Source organism: Nerophis lumbriciformis, linkage group LG05 (genome assembly GCF_033978685.3).
Source record: "Nerophis lumbriciformis linkage group LG05, RoL_Nlum_v2.1, whole genome shotgun sequence".
In the NCBI taxonomy this organism is placed as follows: domain Eukaryota; kingdom Metazoa; phylum Chordata; class Actinopteri; order Syngnathiformes; family Syngnathidae; genus Nerophis; species Nerophis lumbriciformis.
In genome coordinates, this window is record NC_084552.2 from 45320022 (window position 1) to 45334725 (window position 14704).

The following is a 14704-nucleotide window of genomic DNA, read 5'->3' on the forward strand; positions in this document are numbered from 1 at the left end:
CTACTTTTGTTTATACCGATACAGACACTTGTCTTAATTTCCCACAATGCACTCTGTACAATACAGTGATCGCTCATTTATCATGTCTAATCGGTTCCTGGCTTGACCGTAGTAAATACATTTTTGCGTAGTGGGATTTTTATTTAAATATGTAATATTGTCATAGCTAGAGCATAAAAAAACTATTTACGGGCGTCTTAATATCCGTCCATTTTCTACCGCTTGTGCCTTATGGGATCGCGGGGGGTGCTGGAGCCTATCCCAGCTGCACACAGGCGTAAGACGGGGTACACCCTGGACAAGTCGCCACCTCATCACAGGGCCAACACAGATAGACAGACAACATTCACACTCACATTCACACACTCGGGACCATTTAGTGTTGCCAATCAACCTATCCCCAGGTGCATGTCTTTGGAGGTGGGAGGAAGCCGGAGTACCCGGAGGGAACCCACGCAGTCACAGGGAGAACATGCAAACTCAACACAAAGCGTTTTAATATGTTTTGAAAAAATATTTTTAGAGTCTTCTAGACATGAAATAACACCCACATCATCACCCTTCCACTTGTTTTACGCAGTATCGCCTTGAGTGCGTTCTACTTACCGCTAGCCGGAGGATTGTCCAAACGTCACTGCTCTGGATGTCGTTGAGGCTTCCAGCATGGCCACTACATGGAAATACTTCATCACATCCTGTGTAATTCCTCTCAGTTGGCAGGGAGCTTTAATGTCCCAAATCACGGGTTTAAAGTTTTCTGCCCAAAATTTGCCAACCTAAAAAAAAGAAGAAAAAAAATATGATGGTTGCAGAGAAGATAGCGTCAACATTGACCGTGTCGTTCCCCGGAAGTTTCCCTTAACCTGTAAAAGGAAGTGAATACTTCTCTAAATGTCTATTGTAATCATAATAAAAGAAAATAAGACAAATATTGTAGTCTAATACTGTATAAGACAAAAATGAGACTTAATTTAATTTCATTAAACTCCGCAAAATTCTAAACGAAAATGAAGTGACGAGGCATGACTGTACTAAAATTGACTAAATACAGGGGGAGCCCAGCGGCCGTTTGATGTTACCCAAACTGCCATCAAATTAACAAGAAGTCCTAAACTATTATAGGGATGTTGGTGGGGGGGGGGGGGGGGGGGTTGTAGAGTTCAGTGGTAGGTCTTGCAACGACAACTCCTTACACACACGCGCGCACTTCTGTCCTCATCACACAGCAACCTGCTCCTGCCCCAATTCGGGTGCCTCCGGCTGCCCCTCTCGAGGGAAGAAAGCCCAACCGACACCTTTCTTATTCCACATGCTCCTCGCCGCTGGCTCGCCAGCTGGAACACCGAGCCCCCTCCCCCCCCCACCACCACCACCACTACTCCCCCAGCATTCCTCCCCTCGATCACTCGCCCACACAAGCACAAGTACACTAAGCGATATATTGTGGCATATTGCTGCCAGACATCATTAAGTCATTATTCTGCTTGATCACAACTTTTATCTCCTGCCTTCTTCTGTAATATTACGAGATGTTTGTGGCTCACGGGGGACCTCACGTACTCACATCTACTAAGAGAAAATTTGAGAATGCTGTTAGAAGGTGCAATCATCAAAGTGTCTGTTGTGAAAACATTAATGGTTTGCAAATCTTTGGCCGCTAATTTCAGTCCACTGTGCCCTTGATGTGGACAGAAATAGTAGGACATGTACTGCAGGCATGACACCTGAGTGTGTGGTTGTGTCAGTGTTCTGAAGTCAATGTTCACTGATTTTGCATCTGAGAAAGGGCTATCGCTGCATGTGCTAAATCATCCCAAAGGTGTTCTTCCATGCCAAACTCTTACGGGCAGACATTAATGGACCTTACGTCATGCGCTGGAAACAGATATTGTCAGCGTTCAATGTCTTGCCAAAAGGAAGATATTAGATTAAGAGCTTTCTTCCAACCTCTGATTGATTCATTCATTGATTAATGCTTATAGACTCCGAGATGTCAATAATGATCCAGTGTAAGCTGACTTTTTCGTGTGTTTGCGTGACTCAGTATGAGTCAATGCAGAGAAGCCAAACTAGCGGAGCACTGGTTGAGAGGCGCGTGAACATTCTTCTCTACTTCTTTGTTTCCACAATTAAAGGTCCATGTCTCCACCCGTTGTGTCGCCAACTTAACGTGCATTTGAAGCCACTTCTAGCCGCCAGACAGCATGTCACGCAGCCTCTGCCTGTGCACGGCGCTTGGTGCGTCACAGGGAGATGAAAAACAGTGGGGGGGGTGGCAGATGGGCGCTTGTCGCACGCATTTTCCTGTCTATGCCACAGGCATCAGATGAGACGGTGACATTTTTAGCCAGAGCATCCCGGCGTGTCCACCCACTTGTAGCTGTGGCCAAGAGGGATTTCCTGGACGGCGTGTAGCACGATGAAGGCCTGAGCAGGTCAGCTGCAGTTATACATGGCGATTCGGGATGACCCGTTGTCGTGCCAATTAAGAGCGTGCGTCACTTCCTGCCGTCCAGTTTGTTGACGTGTGTTGTGTGCGTGCAGTGTTGTTTGTGTGCCGTGCTCGCCTCCATGTTGTTGTGCGTGTTTGCCAGGCTCCTGTCTGTCTGACAGTGCAATGTGTCGACTGTTCCTGTTTCACATCCACCCCTCCTCCTCTCGCTGTCTCACTCTGTCTCTCTCGCCCTTTTTCTATTACCCTTTCACTCTCTCTCTCTCCTTCCTCTTCCCGCTGCAATAACAGTGCTGACCTAGTTTCTGCTTGTTCAGTGCTGCCTGTGGAATTTTACAGCGGCCTGCCTTTCTGGCTTCCTTGCTGCTTGAAAAACGCAGGCAGCAAAGCATGACTGGGGATTTTTGTCACCTCCTCCTTACGTTGCTTCTCCCCACGCCAAATCAGCAGGGCCGCGCTAATTGTCTTTCTTGAATAAGTATGTTGCCCGTCAAGTTGACGGCCCGGTCGTCTTACGCGTGAGGAAGCGGCAGTGTGAAAACATCAGCTGGACAGCAAGTGGAGAAAAATGCAAATAGCTATTTGGCCTTAAAGCCTTTTCCCCATGTTCTACCACATGCAGCAAAACAAACCTCCGCTGTGCACATGCATGCAATCTCCCTCCCTTCTCTTTCCGCATAAATAAATACATGCTTCAAGCCCCTGCCAGGAGTGTCGAACGAGTGGAAAGAGTTTCTATTAGCAATTAATGTCAACCGCTACAGGAATCTTCATTACATTTGATCATTCTAAAAATCAGGGTGTGTCATAGCTGAGAAGTGGATCTCTGGAATACCTTGGCTTGTGGGGTGCTGAAATTTAACTCCCCTCCTCAATCCCTTTTTTATTCCTGGCCTAGTTGATCATGACTGCTAGGGTAGCAACTTGGTTGTCATGTGTTTACTTTATTTTGACTGGAAAACACCTAATGCAAATACTAATTTTGTCTTTTTTTTTCCTTTCAGATTTGGGCTGGTCATGGTGTCCGGGGAGAAGGTGCTGGACCCCATCCATGCGGGCCTTATTCAATCTCGTCTGAGTGAGCAACACCTGGCTGTTGGGTTTGCGCCCCTCTGCATCGTCACACATTGCCAAGCTGAGGACATCACTGGCCAGCATTTGTCTTCCCCTCCGGTGGCTCTCGTGACTGCAGACCCCCTTCCATCTCCCAGTTTAAAGCAGGCCAACACAGACACTCAGTGTGAGGAAGAGGAGCAGCAGGAGAAAGCTGAGAGGCCGGCGATGAAGGGGAAAAAGCATGGTAGCCGAGGGGATGCAATGATGGAGGACAGGCTGGAAAGCATGGCCGATGGACCTAAAAATGCAAAAATCACGCTAAGCTTCCCACTTAGCGCCGGGCCCCTCCCGGCCTCGCTGACGTCACCCAACTACTGTCGTAACGCCTCGTCATCCTCTTCCCCGCACAGACGGCGGCCTTCCTCTAAAAGCTCAGATGAGGGGTCACTATGGAAACTGGACTCCACCATGGACGTAAAGCACAGACCTTTTAAGCCCCCGAGGCACGATAGCTCTCCGTCCTCCTCACCCCCCTCCTCCCCCATGACAGTACATGCACTTATCAGGAAGGATTTAAAATCCCTGCCTCCTCTCAAGTGCTCCAAACTCTCTCCTGAGAGGCAGCTTCACAAGTCAGCGCCGGGATCGTCGAGCTCCTCTTTAGCGGGCTCTTACGGCGGAGACGGGTGGGACGATCGCCATAAGACAGCCAACGGTACACCCTCGCCCTCGCAAACAGCCCAGATCCTCTTCAGCCTGGGCGCCTCAACCTATCATAGAGGAGGAGGCGGGGACGGCGAAAGGAAAGAGAAAATAACAGGGAGACCAGCTGGGAAGCTGGGAAGCCCTCATGGACCAAGCCTACACCCGCCCACACTGCACCTCCCGCCCCCGCTGCCACCACCCCCTCCTCCACCGTCCGAGGGTCTCACCGCACCCCCCCATTCATCCTCTTACTCCCCAACTGACAGCCTAAAACCCGAGCTAATTTGCGGTGTGTGCCATCGTCTCTTCAGCTCAGCCTCCTCGCTCACTGTCCACATGCGGCTGCATCGTGGAAGCCGCGCCCTCAGCTGCCGTTTCTGCAGCAAGGTCTTCATTCACAGCAAGAGACTGCATTCCCATGAGGCCTCCTGCAGGGTGTCAGGCCTGCCCTCCCGACTCAGCCCATCTCTCGCAGTGCAGCCAAAGGAAGAGCCCCTGGAGGAGGGTGAGGTGAGAGAGGAGGCGGGAGAAACAGACACGAGCAAGGCCAGGCTGGGGAAAAAAGCCACTAGCTTGCTGGCTTGTATCCAGGGCGATGATGCAGCAGACACAGAGCTCCTAGCCGCTGATGAGAGCCATTTTGTCAAGGTGGTGGACGGCAATGTCATCTATTTCTGCTCGGTCTGCGAGCGCTCCTACATGACGCTGTCCAGCCTCAAACGTCATTCCAACGTGCACTCATGGCGCCGCAGGTACCCTTGCCATTACTGCGACAAGGTCTTTGCACTGGCCGAGTACCGCACCAAGCATGAGGTGTGGCATACGGGAGAGCGGCGCTACCAGTGCATTTTCTGCTGGGATGCCTTCGCTACATACTACAATCTGAAAACACACCAGAAAACTATTCATGGCATCAATCCCAGCCTCATCTCCAGTGAAAAGACAGCCAATGGTGGCTACAAACAGAAGGCTAATGCCCTCAAGCTCTACCGCCTCCTCCCCATGCGCTCACAGAAGAGGCCGTACAAGACTTACAGTGACACTTTGCAAAATAGCTTGCTAATGTCACCAACTGAAGACTCTTCCCTCTCCCTGCCCGACCTGGCCTGTGCTTTGGGGCCCACAGACCTACAAAACTACATCAGTGGGGCCCAGAGTGTCAAGCCTGATCCAGATAATTTCCCCAATGACATCCCTGTTTCTGTGGGTGCTGAAAACAAGGACCTCTCCCCGCTGCCGCCCTTCCCCCAAGTAGACACGTCCCAGCTTAAAAAACTTGACGGTGAGGCCCAAGATTTAGAGCAAATTAAAGGCAGCTCCAAAATGTCCAGCAGCAGCAAAACCAAAAGTCACAAAGCAGTAAGAGGCACAGACTCAACAATCATGCCCTCTGTGATCACATATGGCCACACCAAACCCTCTGTCATAGTTCATGGAACAGCCGTGTCATCGTCTGTCATCATGCACAGCAACCAAGTCTTTCCTGGAAGTGAAAAAAATGAGTTCCCAGAACGCAGCGACAGTCCGCCCTCACACAAGGGTTCTGCAAGATCATTAAAGAGACGAAGAGACAGTGCAGACAGCCATAGAAAAAGGTCCAGAGACAACTTGGATCCAGCAGGAAAGAGACAAGATGCGGACACAGACAAGTCTTCTTTTAAGTCCCGAAAGTCCCACAGCAAGAGTGACAACTCAAAGCAGCCCACACCGTCTGTGGGGTCACAGGTCAGAGAGACGGGCCCACTGTGCCAGATCACTGTGCGTATTGGCGAAGAGGCCATAGTGAAACGCAGCATCTCAGAGACTGACCTTAGGAGAGATAAAAGCCGCTCACCCCCCAAAAACAAGAAAAGTGAGACATCTTCACTGCATCACAAACACCATGTGCACCGCAGTGCCAGCCAAGTGGAGGAGAACAACACAGGAGGAGAAACTAAGGCAGAAGCTGCAGAGAACACTGTTAAGCCCCCCGAGGACGTGAGGGAGTACAACTTTCGACAAAAAGTTCGCGAGCAGGACAGCGACCACGACATGGAGGACAACTTGTGGCGGCCTTACTACTCCTACAAGCCGAAGAAAAAAACACAGGCACACCTGCAGAGGTTTAAGAGTTGGCAAAGAAAGCTGAAGTTTAAGCGTGCTCTGCGGCTGAAGAGCAGAGCAGAGAGGCTAAAAAAATGCGGGAATACAGAGACGGAGGAATTACAAGATGAGGGAGAAGGCGTAAAGCTGCCAGAGGCTGACATGGCAGAGAGTGAAAGCATGGAGGGACAAGTGAAGGAGGACCACGGTCTTGAGCTCCCCACTTCTTCACTGCCCTCCCCAAAGACTCCTCTCGCTTCATCTGTGGACTCTACAGGACCTAAAAGGCGGCCGTGGACCAATGGGAACGCAGCAGAGTGCTCTACTTGCGGCTGCTGGTTCTCAAGCTCTAGCAAGCTAGACCAACACGAGCTGAGTCACCTGCTGGAGTTTGTGTGCCTCTTCTGCCGAGCCACTTTTCCCTCCCGAGACAAACTAGAAGACCACCAGAGGAATCAACATCCCAAGCCTCCTGACCTCTCATCCGCCCTCCACAAGGTGACACTGGGCGAACACTCTGAATGGGTCAAACATGTGGCAGACTGTGGTGAGGAAAAGGCAGATCAAGTCAACTTAGGTGTGAGTAGTTCCAGTCCAGCTCGCCTTAGCAGGAGAGCCTTATCACGGCACACATGTCCACAGTGTCACAAGGTGTGCAAGACGTCCTCTGCACTCGCTCGTCACATCCGCCGCCATGAGTTCAACAGTTCTCCAGAGAGAGAAAGGGAAGATGATGTTTTAGACCCCAAAACAATGGCTGTGAGCAGAGATCTAGTCCCTGAAAAAGGCCAAGTGGTCTCAGTTATCAGCTATTCTACAGCAGAAATCCCCAACGGCAGTAACTCTTCCGAATCACTGCAGCATGCAGACCTTCATTCTGAACCAATGCCCCAACATCAGCCAGTAAAATCTAGTAACAAGCCTGCGCTGGCCCAGCTCACGCCCCAAGCACCTGAGAGAAATCCCAGCCCAAAGATTGCAGAAACCATATTTGAGACCCCAGTGAACCTGACACCCGGTACAAGCCAGCTCACCCCAGCTACGCCCCCTACCCTGCAGAGTGTGCTGGTCATGAACAGGCCCGAATGTTTGGACTATCGCACCCCCAGCAAAAAGAATCTAGACCAAACAGTATGCCCTGCGCACACAGTAGTGCCCGCCAGCACCTCCGCTCACTTGCCTATGACACCACAGACCAGAATAACCACTGCTTCTCCCCCTGTTTCCATGACCACTGTGAACAGCTCAGAGGGTGGATTCGTGAAACGGGATGGGGTCATTATGGACAAAGAGAGGCAGACGGGGGGCACAGTATTTGTACATTCAGGTTACAAAGAACCTGTCCTGGTCCAAGATCGCAGAGTCCAGTCCCTGTCTCGCAGTCCGTCTCCCAATGAAGCACAAGACCTCACCATGTCCTCCATACTGGCTCGAGAGAGGGAGCTAGAGAATCAGCGAGAACTAAAAAAGGTGTTAGAGAAACAGAGAGAAAGGGAGAGGGACAAAGACATGGAGAGAGTCCATCACATGAGTAGCCTTGCACAGACCTCTGAGGACCAAACAACGCTGTTAGTCCCAAAAGAGGAGCCCTTGAGTCCTGTGCCGTCCCCCCAACACATCCCCACTCAGACCACTATAAATAGACCCCCGTCACACAGAAACACTACAAATTCCGCAGCAGCTATTGGACTCTTAGCGCCGGCCAACCAGCAGTCCACTTTACTAGGACTGGACCGGTTCACACTTCCCATTGGAGCTGCTGGCGCTGGGGATCGCCCATCTGCCCACGCCCTCCTCCTTCCTCGGGTACCAAAACCACCTGAGCCCGAGCGTCAAGACACTTCCCTAGATGACCAGCAGGTAGATCCCCCGCCATTGTGCTACCCTATTCAGGATTATCCCCTGCCTCTTATCGTGCCAGACAGCTATCATCCGGCCAAGAAGTATGAGGACAACCTGCTCATGTCCTCCTATCCTGTTGGAGCGCTTCCCTACGGCCCTTTGGGAAAAGTAATGATGCCGAATGGTGCCGACTTGGCCAAGGTCCCGTTTTATCCAGACCCATACCAGCTCCTCTACGGGTCCCAGCTTCTGGCCTACCCGTATAGCATGGCGGCTCTTCCCGTGGCTCTCAACATGATGGCACCCGGCACGGACAAGATTGAATCCCTGCCTTTCCTTCCGGCCATCTTTAACTACGCAGCTGGCGCAGGACCCTACATGGGTGCCGGACCTCACCCGTTGGTGGCCAACCCCAGTCTTTACGGTGGCGGTAAAAAACAGCGAGACGGCGGCAGCAACAAACCATAGCAACGCCATGAGGATTCTGGACAGGCCTGTTTGGGTTGGGAGCGGGAGGGGGTGCATGGGCATATTAGAGACCAGAGGTCAACATCCAATCAGAGTAGATGTGGCAGGAAGGGGAGGAGTTAAAAACAACAAGGGGAGGTCAATGTTAGTATCATCACTCCCCTCCCTCCTTCCGTCTTTGTTGTTTTGCCGTAATGTGTCGTAGATCTAGAACTTGATGAGTCATCCTCTCTAACCTGCTCTATACTGTACCTTACATCTGAAAATAAGAACTGCTTACAGGGTGTTTTGTGTGGAAAAAACAAGCTTCTCTGTATTTTCGCCCCCCAACCAGGAGAGATGCCTTTTTTGTGGGAAGGGCGGGTGATTAATTGTTGTCACAGCTGACGTGTGAAGTGACTCCAAACGTGTTATATGTTTGAACATGAGAGAGCAAAGCTTGTACTGCAAATGAAGGAAAGTGTGTGTGTGTGTGTGTGTGTGTGTGTGTGTGTGTGTGTGTGTGTGTGTGTGTGTGCGCGCGCTATGACTAAGGGGAAATGCGTATGAGTGGTTTGGATGATTCCGCATTAGATGCACACAACATTCTTACTTTAGTCGGAATAACTCTTTAGAGTATAGAAGGGATACGTGGTCAATAAGAAGCGTAGATGGCACAACGACAGCGTAACGTCTCGACACACCATGTGACTTGGTGACCAGACGACACTGTAGGATCTGTATAGCATTCACCATAGTTTATACCTTATGTGCACACGATTAGACAAGTAGTGGTCACTTAAAGGGGGCACTTGTAGCTGCTTTGGATATGTAGCTGGTCACTGGGTAAAGAATTGCCGACTGGTAACTTTTGCACTTCCCTTCATCTCTATTCCTTTACGTAAGAGGAATTAAAGAGTAAGCTTTGATCATTTTTTCCCCCTCTTGTGGAAGTGGACATTGGCTCCATCTCCTCAAGCAGGGCGAGGAAAGTGACAACAGCAAGGAAGGTATAAAAAAAAAATCTAATGGATTCAGGGTACTGAGTTATTTCTGGATATAAGGAAGCAAACAGGCAGGAAAGACTTCTGAGTTGACAATGAGCAGCCAAAGTGACGGCCGGACACCCCCAGATGTCCCCCTGGGGTCAATGACGCTATGTTTTGTGTTATATCTTGTATGTTCAACTATGTTGTTGTGGAGGTGGTTTCAAGGGGGCCTGAACCTAAAAATATGAATGTAAATTTTAGTCATGCGGTTAATGAAGTACAGCTGCATTAATGCTAGACTCGGTTTCAGTTCTTTTTTTGTTTGTTTCACTCCAATAATCTATTACAAACAGTATAATGTCTGGTATGCATATATCCATTAGTCCTAGCAGACATGTCAGTTAACTTGGGTTCTGTATCCACAAAAGCATGTGCCACACTTACTTCCTAACTGTTTGTATGCTCAAGCTATTCTGGCATCATGCGCACAGCATTTCCTTTGCGTTCCGTCTCAATCTTCCAAATCTGTGTTTAGATTGCCACTGTAGGCCTGCAGTCGGACACTTCCAAGCAATTAGGAGGCACTTTTTGGTTCCAAGCAGGGGTGCGAAAACACAGCAAGACTGACCGCAGGGGCTCACGAGCGAGCGTTCCCTGGGGTGCGGTTGCAAGCCTTTTGCGTGTCTTTTGGGGTGGACAAGGGTGAGCGATGAAGCGAGTGAGAAAACCAAAAGCACCGTATCCCTTGGCTCATACTAAATGGGCCATCTGTGCTTTTTTCCTTCTTTTTTTAAGTTTGTGTGAAGATTTAAAAAAGAAAGGAAAAACCTTGCTCTCTCCAACGCAATATTTCAATCCATTCCTGTAGATGGACATATATGTGTTTCTGGACCATCACGGTTGTCATACAGACCAAAAGCATGCCAATTGACTCATATTGTAGTGACTGGACTGGAATACAAATTGTCTACTGTACGTTTTAGTTCTAATGAATGTGCCTCTGCTTTGATATTTAAATCATTATCTAAAGTTACTATTAAGATGTGGATTTGCCAGAATTCAGCTGTCAAGGTGCCTTGTCACGGCATAAGAAATTAGATTTGTAAATGAGGGTTTTTCTTCAGATATAATTTGGAGATAGATCTCATGGCTTTGTTCGCTATGAAGTTGTTCATAGATGTATGGGTGTGGCTAAACTGTTTTGGTATTGTGTATTATGTCTAGGAAAATACTGTGCCATAGAGAGCCCACAAAATATCTTTGTGTTATTTTTCAAAAAAGATGTTTTTATGTTGCCTGAGGACTTTGTCTTTAGATTTGATACGAAGGCTTGTCGCCACAGCTCTCCCAAAGTCGGTAGTCTCCTTTTCCAATCCCTTCCCTGTTTCTGTCTTTTTGCTGCAATCAAACAGAATAAAGTATTAACCTGATGACCCAATGACAAAGTCCCATTTTTATGTCTGAAATGTTCACATTTGTCACTGTATTGGATAAAAGGTGACGTGTGCAGCATGGAAGAGGCAGGACATTATAGAGTAAATAATCATGCATTAACAGGTTTCTGCCCAGTGCAACCAAAAAAATTACCAGGATTCACAGCAAAATACTGTAATCAAAATGACCTGTAACATTACAACAAATGACTGGAAATATGACGACATCCTTTTATTTCATAGCAATGAACTCCTATTTCACAGTAAAATACTGTAACCATTGCCCTGTAATATCACAACAAACTGTAAATTCAAACTGATTCCCTACGTTGCACACTCTTGTACAGTAGGTGGCAGTGTGCTGTTAAAGCGAGACAGTAATTCATGATAAAATTACAACTGTGTTTAATTGTAACTTTATTGTAATTAACTGTAAAATCTCAGCTCTGTGATTACAGTAAACTGCTGTAAAGATATTTCCCAGTAAATTACTGCAAATGTTACTGTAAAAGTTAGCCAGTAATTTGCTGTGAATTTGCAATTCTTTTTTACAGTGTACATTTAGGAACCTCATTTAGGTGTTGGCATTCTTGTACACCTGTTGACCACACAGGCCTCATCCATTTAATGCAGAGGGTTGGACATCAATTACATCAGTAATTTGTTAAAATAGTCCCTTACAGGTTTTGTCTCCCTTTTCGCCCTTTGCACGGTGAACTCTAAATGTTGTCCTCATGCGACTCAATCTGATTTGTTTACCCACCCACATCCATGCCGGCATTGGCATGTTTGCCCTCTGGACCAGTGCACAGTACAGGACTACACACTCCTGCAGGACTTTTCTGGCTTTGCTACTTTGTTCACTTAAGCCCTGAGAGACTGCATGCTGTGGCGGGATGATGGCAGGTGGACTGCAACTGCTCGCATTGAGTGTCACGGTGCTGGCTTGGGGAGCCCTGGGGCAGGGGGATGGACGGTGGAAGGTACACTCAACATACATATATTATCATGACTTTCCTTCAAGTTACAGTGTTATTGCTATATTTTCCACATTGCTGTCACCTGTGGTGTCTAGAAACAAGTCTCAGGGGATGCCACCATCTACCTGGGCCAGCAAAGAGAAGCTTGGAGGCCGCTAATGCACGTCGCTGTCAACCTCACCAAAATAAAAGAGTGTGTGAGGCGCACAGTGTAGTTCATCATTGACATTTAAAACCTCTGACTTGATTGTTTGTTTGTGCAGCATTAAGTCATCCTTTCAGCTGAGGACATACGATCCAGAAGGGGCCATCTTTTACGGGGACACCAAAAGCGGAAGGGACTGGTTTGTTTTGTCCCTCAAAGACGGCGTCCCTCTCATGCAGATCAGCCGCAGTGGGGTCCTCGTCAACGTGGCGGGGGGCCCCAAGCTAAACGATGGGCAATGGCACACGGTGAGTCCTGTGATGCTGGTGGTACTTGAAAGGTGAAGAATGTCACGTCTTACTTTTGTGTCTTCACCTCCAAGCTGGAGGTGAGCAACCAAGGACATTTTGTGATCCTGGAGGTGGATGGCGCCATGGGGCTGGTAGCGGGCCTGCAATCTAAACATATAGAGGAGGTCATCTCGGGGGACCTCAGATTAGCACTCGGCGGGCTCCTGATCACCAAGGAGAGTATGTTGGTTCAGGTATGCTTTTACCTCGGCCACCTTGCTGTGAACAAAGAACAAGAATGAAGACATTTGGCCTTTTTGGCATGTGGGTATCCCTAGAGCCGAGTATAGAGAGAGTATGGTCAACTTGGTTTCAAAGTTGGTAGAAAAACGTGGCGCGTCGTAGTCACGTGAGGTGCTTTTGACCAATCAGAGAAAGTATGGCCCAAGGATCTCTTAAATGATTGGTCAAAAGGTCATGTGATTACAAGGCGTCATGTTTGCTACCAACCTTGAAACCGAGTTGACCATACTCTCTCTATACACAGCTCCGGGCATACACTTTAGGTCGCCAAATAATTTATTTAGCACAAACCAAACTTGACTCCTAGCCAACCAGCCCTTTTCTTTTGCAAGTGTCAGTTAAAGGCATTGTTGACATTTTGGCTGCAGTTTGAGCCGCAGATGGACGGCTGTATACGGGGGGGCAGCTGGCTGAACCTGAGCATCCCCTGGGAGACGGATACCGACAAGCTCTGGCCGTGCTATCAAAACATTCGACATGGCAGCTTCTTCCCTGGAAGTGGACTCGCCATTGTCAACACCTCAGGTGGGATGCGGTTATTAATTTGTAGTGCAATATTACATAATTCGGTCTGGGTAACATGCTATATTTCTTAACGTCTTTTGCTTTTTTTATGTCAGTTTTTCAGATAGAGCGCGAACACAGTGTGAAGATTGAATTATGGGGAGATTTCACTAAAATGTATGGCGCCATTCTGAGCATCAGGACTCCCGGCCTGGTGCCTATGTTCACTTTAGTTGCTGATAATACCACAAAGGTATGCACATGAATCAGACAACTCAATTTGGGAATTGTTTTTGAGTACATTCAGGTAAAACCTACTGGATTCACAGGAAATAACGCTCTCCTTCAGTGGTCATAAAATGAGTCTCAAAGAAAACTTCAAAAGACTCCAGTTGACCTTTGGAACAGATTTGCTTGAAGTACAGCATGACGGAGCTGAGTCAAAGGGCACAACGAAGCTCCTCAGTCCACTCAAGCATTCTGGTCTTTTGAGCATATTGAGAGAAAGCCAAATGGCCATCGGAGGCCTTCTCGGTCAGATTACGCTTCATTTAAATATATGTACATCTTTTACGCTGCATGTTGCTGACTTTCCTTCACTTCTCAGGTAAAGATGACGTAGGCTCCTTCCTGAGAGGCTGTCTGGAGAAGATTCAGATCCAAGGGAAGGATGTTGACCTGGATCTAACATTGAAAGACATGTCCATTTCGTCCCACAGCTGCCCAGTATAAACCACAGCATTTGGCACTTGTTGAGCAAATTCTTACAGCCTTGTTTATCTATGTCACAATTACGTTAAATCTAATAAAATGATAAAACTGTCAGACAAGAAAAATGTGAACAATGTACAACAACTGTATAATAAACAATTTGAATCTTGAAATCAATCAAATTGTATTTATATAGTCCTTGATCACAAATGTCTCAAATTCGACAAAAATGCATACCCACATCCAGGCAAGGAAAAACTAAAAAAAAAAAAACAACAACCGGGGAAACAGAAGGAACCTTGGGAAGGAACAAATGAGAGACAGAAGGAAGAAAATATAAGCATAAGAGACCATGACCTTTTTAATTATTAGTAACTATTAGTCATTTGCATTTAAAAATTCACAAAAAAGATATGGTAGTTATTGTGCAAAAATGCTTTCAACAGGAGATTTAACAAAACTATGATTAAGTTTTAGCATGCATTGCAGCTGAGATAGGCTCCAGCACCCCCGCATCCCAAAAGGGACAAGCGGTAAAAATGGATGGTTGGATGTTTTCTTTATACTGAGATCAGAGTTGGCACATGGTATGTGCTCCCTCTAGTGGATTTAGGAAACTCATGTTCAAATGACGTCGTCATACCACCAGATATATGTTTAGCATGTACAGCGAAAAGTGGGTAAAAACATGGATGGACGGATACAACTACTGTATTTGGATATTTTATTATTTACTTCATTTGTGGAAATGGAAGGAACACATTT

The 14704-nt window shown here is 47.7% G+C and overlaps 2 protein-coding genes across 4 annotated transcripts in view; both read left to right on the top strand.

Annotated features, from left to right (window-relative positions):
• zbtb4 (zinc finger and BTB domain containing 4) overlaps window positions 1-11018 on the top strand; it is a 36854-nt gene extending 25836 nt beyond the window's left edge. For all 3 annotated transcript variants that reach the window (XM_061959291.1, XM_061959290.2, XM_061959292.2), the window contains one exon: window positions 3457-11018. In XM_061959291.1, coding sequence (XP_061815275.1) covers window positions 3470-8605 — 5136 coding nt within the window. In that variant the 5' untranslated portion in view covers window positions 3457-3469 and the 3' untranslated portion in view covers window positions 8606-11018. The remainder of the gene's footprint in view (window positions 1-3456) is intronic.
• Window positions 11019-11163: 145 nt separating this feature from the next.
• shbg (sex hormone-binding globulin) lies at window positions 11164-14131 on the top strand. Its single transcript, XM_061960084.2, has 8 exons — window positions 11164-11989; window positions 12082-12179; window positions 12250-12439; window positions 12514-12675; window positions 13093-13249; window positions 13345-13481; window positions 13558-13762; window positions 13836-14131. The coding sequence occupies exons 1-8, from the start codon at window positions 11903-11905 to the stop codon at window positions 13958-13960; spliced, it is 1161 nt and encodes a 386-aa protein (XP_061816068.1). The 5' UTR covers window positions 11164-11902; the 3' UTR covers window positions 13961-14131.
• The last annotated feature ends 573 nt before the right edge of the window (window positions 14132-14704 follow it).

Excerpts from the sequence above, each read along its gene's own strand:
- shbg (XM_061960084.2), top strand. The coding sequence starts at position 11,903 with ATGATGGCAGGTGGACTGCAACTGCTCGCATTGAGTGTCACGGTGCTG. Across the intron at positions 11,990-12,081 it reads AGGGGGATGGACGGTGGAAG|AAACAAGTCTCAGGGGATGC; the intron begins GTACACTCAACA and ends TGTGGTGTCTAG. Across the intron at positions 12,180-12,249 it reads AACCTCACCAAAATAAAAGA|CATTAAGTCATCCTTTCAGC; the intron begins GTGTGTGAGGCG and ends TTGTTTGTGCAG.